The 9623-nt window shown below is 39.3% G+C and overlaps 1 protein-coding gene across 15 annotated transcripts in view; it reads right to left on the reverse strand.

Annotated features, from left to right (window-relative positions):
• Window positions 1-9623, reverse strand: part of SYNJ1 (synaptojanin 1) — a 118659-nt gene that overhangs the window by 107467 nt on the left and 1569 nt on the right. For all 15 annotated transcript variants that reach the window (XM_065577052.1, XM_065577041.1, XM_065577032.1 and 12 more), the window contains exon 2: window positions 9408-9553. In XM_065577052.1, coding sequence (XP_065433124.1) covers window positions 9408-9553 — 146 coding nt within the window. The remainder of the gene's footprint in view (window positions 1-9407; window positions 9554-9623) is intronic.

A 9623-nucleotide genomic window follows, 5' to 3' on the forward strand; every position in this document is an offset into this window, starting at 1 on the left:
TTCATAGTTCAGTACATTGTGGTGATATCATTATTCATTGCTGAGACATTTAAAGGATAGAACAGCCCATACAAATTTCAAGATTGTGGGAGGAGGAGTGAATCAAAAAGCAAAGATCTCAATGCAGTAATAAAATAAACAAAAAACAAAAAAGCAACAACAACAGATTTTTCAGATCCTAGCCATTACATTTTAATACTGCAAACCAGTAAAAACATTGAGTTCTGAATAAAGATACATCAGAGACAAGTGCATAAAAAGATACCTGTTTGAATAATACCACTTCAAGTTTACAGTTCATTAATCTGGAAAATTTAAATTCTTTCAACTACTGATACTCTAGTGGAAACAAAACCACAATCAGACAAGTAAATATGTAGATCAACCACATGATTTTTACATTATATTATCACAATCAACCATCTCTTCAGCAATTTTGATTTCTTGGTCTAGTTGTCAGATTACATGATGAAACATACAGGCCCCAAAATTACTTTTATTGTTAACTGCCTTATCCTCTGCATTGTACCGAAGCAAATTTGAATGGCTGGTTGAAAAGTATATATCACATGGATGCTTATGAAGTCAGAACACATACTTTAAATAAAAAGGAATTTATATAAAATATTTAAGATAATACAGATGCACTGAAACATTCTGACAAATATAATCTAAGTAGAAAACCATAAGAAAATATTAAAAGATGATGCACATTTGTATCTAAGGAATTATAAGCAAACTTTTATATTGTGTTATTTCAAACCTAACACAGGCTCATGTGATACTGCACCATAATCAGGCTTGGAAGGGATTAGATTTTAATTGGTAAATGTCAGTTCCACGGTACACATATAAACCAATGAAAAAATATTTTCACCAATGATAATCGAAATTTAGGCAAAGTAAGAAAAATGCTGTTTGAGAATTCAGAGTTTGATTTAATGTTGTTTATTTTGTATATTCTGACATGACAATTAATGTTTCAACAGCTAGTTTTAACTTTAACATCTATGATCATTAAATAGTCTAACCTCCCATAGTTTTACACACCTGTGAAAATTTAAATTGATATTTAAAAAAAATGCTGAAAAATAAACACTGATATCCATCAAAATTATGAAAAAAAAATTTGAATTCTGCCAAACCTAACCATAATGAATCCACACAAGGGGCAAGATTGAAGTTCAGTATACAACCTTAACTATCATTTTCTGACTGGAGAGTTTAGCCATAACTCTTAATATATTTTCCATCCCTCTGGATTTTAGGGTCTTTCATGTATTTAAAATGCTTTGTACAAGTAAAAAAGCAGACTCTGTATATGGTATAAAGTTAGAGAAAACAGTGGTGCAGAGACATAGTACAGTGAAGAGAAAAGCATTCACAAAAAAAAGTTTTAAAGGCGATACGAGGATAGATTGTGCATACGCTACAATCAGATATTTACAATTTTTTCTCTTATAATTACTATAATATATGTAAGGAATACCTTAAGGCAAATAACTGGAAAGAGTAATTACAACCACATTTGAGAAAGCTACATACTGTTCCACACTTATTACTGAGTTGTTTTTGTTTTTTAAGCTCTTTTCATTAGACAAAGACACAAGGGAAAACAGGAGCAAAGACGAAATGGACCAAAGGAACTTACTCAAGCAAATTTTCCAAAATTTTGAATTAAACTTATATAAAATGAGCAAGAGATTCTAATTTTAAGCACCAATCTCAAGCAGACCAACATCAGAATCCATTAACTAACTGATTTAGGAGCTCTTTAAAATGAGCTATCAAAATCGCAGGAAAAATATATTTATGTCACCCATAGCTTCGCAGTACACAGATTCCTTACCTGTATTACTTATTTAATTCATCCCTCAAAGAAACATTTTTCTTCCTTTCTGAATAGTTCCACTCAAGTCTGAGGGGAAAATCCATTAATGCTAAGTATTTCTCTTCCTCTTGGCTGCATCTATAATTTAATCCCTCTAAACTGTAGATACAAAATGAATCTGGATTAATGGAGCTGCCAGATAGATTTTGAATCTGAAGTTATTGTCTTTGAGTCATCACTGTTTCATTAGGTCACTTGTCCAGATTAAATAATTTTAATAGTCTTGTTTGAGTCCTAATAATTTGAAATTATGTCTCAATTTAAGAAGAACTAACTCCATCTTTCTTCCTCATGTTTTGTACAATGTACAACACAGATCTGAGCCCTTCCCTCCAAAAATAAAACGGCATGATTAGTTACTTATAGGAGTTTTCTACTCTTCTTCCCTTCCTGATTAACAGAACATCTATTGGAAAAATAAAATTTCTAGAAGTCATGTATAATTATTATCCTGGTTATGGTGCAAATGTTTTGTCAAAAAGAAGCATCTTGCAGCATAATATGAAGAGTATCCATTAGTCTGATATCTTCCAGATAATCATTCTACAGTTGAACCCCCTTGACTGAGAATGTTTTATCTTTCAAGCGCTTTGTCCTGGGCTTTGCAAGCAGCTCTGTCCAAGGAAAGTGTAGCTGTCATGGCTAGTCATGAATAGAGATGGTCGCTAAAGTTGCTGGATCAAAATCTTTTGAAGCTTTGGAGGTAAGGATCTGGCCTTGAACTGAAAACAGAAGAGAAATAGAATCCAATTCCAGACCTAAACCTTCATTTTTTATTCTCTCTTTTGAAGCCTTCTTCTTATCCACACATCAGCAATTCCTCAAAATGTATATTTTTTACTTTTTTTTCAGAAATAGCAGCAATTGTGCTCTCTTTATCTTTGGGGGAAGTTATGCAATGCACTACTACTCCAAATCTCCAATCACAACGAAGGAATAAGCAAAAGCTCTCCATTCCAATCCAGAAGCCTCCAGATGTTACACACACAGTGCAAGCAAGGGAAACAGAAGAAAGAACAGTCTTTCATTGCAAGAGTGTCTGCAGAAAAGCTTCCTAAATAGCTGGAAAGTGTAGCCGACACAACTAGCAGGTGCAGCCAAATCAAAAGCACATTTAAATCCACTACAGCATCAACTCAAACTACAGAAAGCACACACGATACTTTTGCTGGGTGCTGAAGACAAAGTAACTTTTTGTAGAATTCATAGCAGGCATCACTGCAGAATAAATTGTAAGAAAAGTATTTTTCCTCATAATCCCAATTTATGATATATTAAACATATATACGTGGTTGTGGCTTGGATTTAAAATGCACAGAAGTAGGAAATGCAGTTTTATGTTCTCCGCAAGTCCATTAACAACCATAACTCTTGGGCATATGTAGTGTCAATGATACACTACACATTCAAATGAAATGTACTGAGTCTTAGAAGAAATTTACAAGCTCCAGTAATGTCAGCCTCACAGTACACTGCATCTTCCGGGACACACAGGTTTTGAAATTTGAACTTGGACCAGAAGAAAGGTATGCAAACCTACTGGACCCCCTTAAATGCCATCTTAGCAGAAGTCCATCCCCCTCCCATTTGGAAAGGAAGAGATGAAAGTATTAACCTTAAAAGTCTCAGAGGCTTTTCAGTTGGGCGCTCTATGCTAGCATTAAAATTTCATACACTGACTGCGTAATGTTCAGTGCAAGTTGTATCTGCATTGAATGTGTGATTTAAGACAACACATTCAAATAAACAGTCAAGGGGAAAACGTAAAAGGGGAAACAGGTAATGGGAATGGTTTGGAACAGTTATTGTTGCACAACAAAAGGAATGCAGTTCAAGAGTCATATGTCTGAAGTGTTGAACTTATGTATTACTTGTAACAAGTTATTATCATTGAAAAATTAGAGGAAACATATTTCCTTTGTGCATTTAACAGTCCCGTGTGTCTAGTCAGTTTCATTTTCTAGGTCATTCATTACTATGAAGCTATCACACTCTCATGTACTGCTCTGCAGGGAGCCCAAAACATGCTCTCTAAGGTTCCCCAAGATGGGTTCTCAACCTTTTTATTTCTGAGGCCCCACCCCCAACATATTATTAAAACTCCAGAGCTGTGGACACCTGGTTGAGAGCTGCTGCTCTAAGACAGTGCTTTAAACCTTTTTCCATTTGGGAACCCCTACAAAATTTCAGAAGGAGGTGTGGACACTTTGGAAATCTTAGACAGTCTGCAGACCCCCAGAGGTCTGTGAACCACAGGTTGAAAACCATTGCTCTCAGAGCTTTAGCAGTAAATGTCAGCATATCTACAGCTCCTGCATTCAGAGTTTTGTTGGAAGCTGCTATATAATTATATCCCATTTAGTAAACAAAAGCACTTCTACATTTCTATTTTTTAAAGTAAGAGTTCTCATGAAATATTTATGCACTATAGAGAGCAGCAGTTATCTGGTCAGGAAGATGACTTCCCTCCCAGCACCTCTATAGTGAATTAACAAGGGGAGTGAGTGGGAGGCTCTCTCCACTCTTCAGTTGCCCGCAATGAGCAAAAGAGGACTTTCTACCACTGTAGGGCTCTATGAAATCCACATTAACGAGAACACGGACGGAATTGTAGAATCAAAACAATAACCTGGAATCCAGGCTCTTTCCAGCACTAGGACCGCAGTGGCAGGTGAGCAGGGCAGGCTGCACAACTGAGCTACATGCAGTTGCTGGAGGTAAGAGACCAACAGGCTTGGGGAGGAAGTTTCAGGGGGCTAGGGCCATGAGGGAATGTACACGTTCGGGGAGAAGGGCCCGCATCTGGGATTTAAGGGCAGTTTCTGAGAACTCAGTTCCTTGTGGTGTCAGTTTCATGTCAGGAGTTGCAGGTCCCAGGCAGAACCCAGCTACACAACAAAACATTGATCAGCACAACAAGCAACCACTTCTCATCCCTCACCAGAACTGTGTGAACAGTGGTTGGTGTTTCTGCGCAGCTCTCAACGTGAGCCCACCGGATCTTTACGCTTACTGGAAGGTTATGAAGGGATGAGTGCCTAAAGTAGCAGAGCTTGCCCTACCTTATGTCCTCTTCCCTGTCAGCTCTGTAGACACAGAGAGAAGCTCAGTAAATATAAAAATCTACTTACAGACAAGAGGGAATCACTTTCTGAGAAAAACACTAAAAGGCTAATCACATTGTACCACAATGGAGATGTCTGCCAGAGATGGCAAAAATAGTGACATTTTAAGTTTGTGAATTTGTAATGCTACTCAGTAATAAAGTACTGATTTGATAGTTTGAAATTATTTAATCAAATCTTAAATTAATTTCAGCATTTCTTCAGCATATAGGAAGCTTGAAAGTTTGGAGTTTAATTTAAAATGGCAACAAGGACTGCTGCAAGGATGAATTATTTTATGTTTAGTGCATTTTATTTTTTAATTATTCAAATATGAATACAGTTAAATTTGACACCGCAAGAGGCTGGTGCACAGTGGCCTCAACCACCTCTGCAGAATGCACAGAACCCTGCTGTAGTTATGGGCAATTTTAATAGTCACCACATGCAATGGGGCTATGCAGCAAACAGCATGGCAGGCGAAGAACTGACACACTGGGCGTCGGCAAATGATATACTCCTCCTTTTTGATGCAAAACAGTGCGTCACTTTCCCCTCTGCAAGGTGGGGTAGACAACATTGCCCTGCCCTGTCATTCATCTCTAAAGATGATACAGGCACACCAATACCTGTATCGCAGATGGTCTTCAGTAAATTCCAGAACAGCCAGCACAGACCAATACTGAACCATATTGGCATTCAAATCCCACTTCTCTACTCAAATCCAGCACTGCGCTGGAACGTCAAAGAAGCAGACTGGGTCGCTTTTACTATAACCGTGGACAACACAATCTCCAACAGTTCCCCAATACCAAAGACTTTTGACAGTTTTATTGCACTCAATCTCCACCACAAAGAAGAACATCCCCCAGGGACTCAAATCATTGTACACTCCTTGCTGGGCTGCAGAGCGCAAAGAGCTCTGTGACATTCCCCCGGAGTTATCTGGACCAGTGATTTGCTAGGTCATTCCAATCCTCGACTCTGCATGCCAGCCTTACCCTGCTCTGCTGTAAGAGCCCCCACTCCCAGGCTGTTCACACACAGCCTCTAGCACGTAAGCTGCTCCCAGCTACGTGAGTGGACACTCTTGGCCAGCTGCTGCTTGGATTGTGCAACCGAATGACACTAGCCAATCTCGCCGGTCCCAGACAACCCCAGGAAGCTCTGTCTTGCAGTGTCCAGTTATGCCCGCTGGACGCTGCACACTTATACGAGTTTGTCAATTTAACAAAGAAATGGATATGTACCAGGCTTGTTATCCCAAGGGGAGTCTCTGACAGCTTCAAACCAAATGCACTGCTTCAGGTAGAATAAACAAACAAATTTATTAACTACAAAGATAGATTTTAAGTGATTATAAGTCAAAGCACAACAAGTCAGATTTGGTCAAATAATAAAAGCAAAACGCATTCTAAGCTGATCTTAACAGTTTCAGTGCCCTTACAAACTTAAATGCTTCTCACCACAGGCTGGCTGGCTGTGCTTCAGCCAGGCTCTCCCATTTGATCAGCGCTTCAGTCACTTGGTGGTGGTGTCTGTAGATGGATGTGGGAGAGAGCGAGAGAGAGAGAGAGAGCGCACGCGTGCATGGCAAATGTCTCTCCTTTTTATCATGTCTTTTCTTCCCTCTTGGCTTTGCCCCCCAACCTTCTTTCAGAGTCAGGTAAGCATTACCTCGTTGTAGTCCCAAACTGACTAAGGGAAGGGGGGTGACTCACTCGAGAGTCCAATAGATCCTTTGTTGCTGCCTAGGCCATGTCCTTTGTTCCTGTGAGGCTGGGCTTGTCCCATACATGGCCCTGATGAGGCGTGACCTGCCCCTCTGCTCCTGGAGAGTTTTTCCTGGGCCTCTGCTCCTGGAGAGTTTTTGCCTGCGCATGTTTTAAGCCATGAGGACACATTTTCAGTCTTATAACTATATACATAAAATTACAAACTATAACAACAATGCTCAGTGCATCATGAGCCTTCTGAAGACACTCAATATGACAAACTTTGCATTGGATACCACACAACCATATTATAGGGATGAACATGGGGGTACAGGGTGTTCCCCAGAGGTACAGAGCAACACAAACTCCTCCACAAATATGATGATTCTAGAGACCTAGAAATTTGAAAGATCCTCCTGGCATCACTGGATCCAGCAAGGCAGAAATGGTGGCTTGAATGCGTAGGTCTAAACTTCACATACTTGAGCAGACATGCCTAGAACTTGCTGAGGCTGCAAATCCTCACGTGCCACTAGGCTGCAGATGAAAGCCAATGCTCTCACTCCTAAAGTTTTGTGGACATCAAAACAGCCAGTGAACAAACAGTATCGCAGACAAGTCCAGCATTGACTTTAGCAGGTGACATCCACATGCCCTCCAGCATTCCAATGGTCTGGACCATTCACAGGTAAGGAGATTGATGCAAGAAATTGGGAAAAGCAGCAGGAAAAGATGGTGTCCATCCTGAGTCCACTGGCATGGAAATAGCAGATGCAACTTTTCACCAACATCCTGAAGACCAGTGAAATCCCCGTGTGTGGAGAAAAGCCAAGGTTATTGCACTCCTAAAGCCTGGAAGACCTGCAGATCACCCTTCTAGTTACAGGTTAATCTCCCTCTTGAGGACCACCTACATGGTGATGTGATTAGATATGATTCTAAACCAAATCAGGCCCAAGTGGTTGCAAACCAACCCAAGCAGCAAGCTGGACCACACAGAAGTTGCGGTGACCAGGTCCTGGCCCTCACTATAAACATCAAAGCTATATTCCAATGAAAACTCAAGACCAGTACTGCTTTCATCCATCTGTCAGCAGGATATGACAGTCTGGAAGGGTCGTCTGCTACTGAAGCTGGCCAAAGAGATCCTCTGGGTGCAGATTTTCAGGCTGCTGAACACCATCAGCATACCCCTCAGAAGTCAAGCCAGTAAGATGCTCACTTTGAATAATGGGTTATCACAAGGCTCTGTACTTGCTCCAACACTCTTCAATATATACATGAGCGATATGCCTGAAATGATAGCACAGAAGTTTGTGTATTCTGATGATTTGGCATTCGCAATTCAGGCCCATAGCTTTAAAGAATTTGAAGTGACCCTACACCTCTACCATGGCTTTCTATTTAGCAAACATCAAATCTCCAGTTATCCATCAAGATATAGCCACAGCACAAGAACTTAAATGCACCAAAAACTACCCAGACCTTCCCATCTCGCAGATTATGGAGAACAACATACCCCAACAGTGCCTGAAATCATGAAAACTCATGACCATCTCATGTCTATGGATGCGGCCTAGAAACGGCAAAGCATCTGGACTCCATCTACCATTCCAACCAAGCTTATTGTTAATGACCCAACAAGCCGCCCTCCCGGTTTCAACCTGCCACGCAGACTTTGGACCACATTGAGCTTTATCTGAACAAACCATGGAAGATACAACTACTTGATGCACAAGTGTAAAATCAGAGACTCATTTTCATGCAACTGCGGTGAGAACATCCAAACCATCAAACACATCATAATTCAGCACCCCAAACATGGATTCAAAGGTGAATTGGATGATACCCACCACAGCACAGAAGAGGCCTTGAAATGGCTTATAGACCTACAACTGCATCTATCAAATGTCACTCTGCAGATGCCAAATGCTCATGAGAGATTAAATGATTCAAAAACAGTGAATATTTTCATGTGAAAATTACACTAATCATTTTATATAGTCTTCACTGAATATTTATAAAAGTAACTGCTATGTAAAAATACCTTTCTTCAAAAAAATTTTTGCTTACTGGTAATCTAAGATGTACTGCATGTATGCACGTTTGTGATTTCTTAACAGGCCTCAGAAATGGAAATGGACAATATATTATTATAGAAAGTAACAGGACAAAACAATAATACAAACAAAACTGAAGATTAAGAAATGAAAACCATCAGAGATAACAAATAAATTTAGAAAATAAACAGAAATGAGAAATATGGAATTTTTGTGAGGAAATACAGTTGATTAGTTGGAAAAATAACTGCATGGCACTCACAGAGGAAGAGGAATTTGTATTAAGATGAACAAAATATAACTAGGAGTAATGGAATTAAATAAATACAGGAAAAATGTAGGATAAATGTCAGGCAACACAAACTTTGACAGTAAAGTCATTTAAACTGTAGAATTCTCTCTTAAGCAGGTAGAAAAACCTTGCCATTTTACTCATTTTAAAGTAGACTGAACACTAGTTACTGTATAAAAGAGAATAATCTAACACCGGGAAAAGAATAGACTAAGTGATGTAACAAGTCATCTTCATCTTCTGTAAGTTAAGTAAAAATAAATATAAATAAAAATATAGTTGATAGAATGCATTTTCATGTCAGTCAACTTTTCACATTGTACTTAATAAAACATATGGACTTACAGAGGACAGCCACAGCTCCAGACTCAAACAAGAGGCACTCTTCCTTATTTCTGGTTTCCACTATCACACTGAATGGAGGTGGATCCAGTTTGTGGTAGACCCGATATCCTTTGCTGAAAGCCATTTTTCCTTTATCAGAGGCAGCCCTGTCCAATACAAGACTATGTTAGTGAAAGCTTCTGTACCTTCAGGGTTCTCACTGCAAAGCAGCCCCAA

Source organism: Chrysemys picta, chromosome 1 (assembly GCF_011386835.1).
Source record: "Chrysemys picta bellii isolate R12L10 chromosome 1, ASM1138683v2, whole genome shotgun sequence".
In the NCBI taxonomy this organism is placed as follows: domain Eukaryota; kingdom Metazoa; phylum Chordata; order Testudines; family Emydidae; genus Chrysemys; species Chrysemys picta.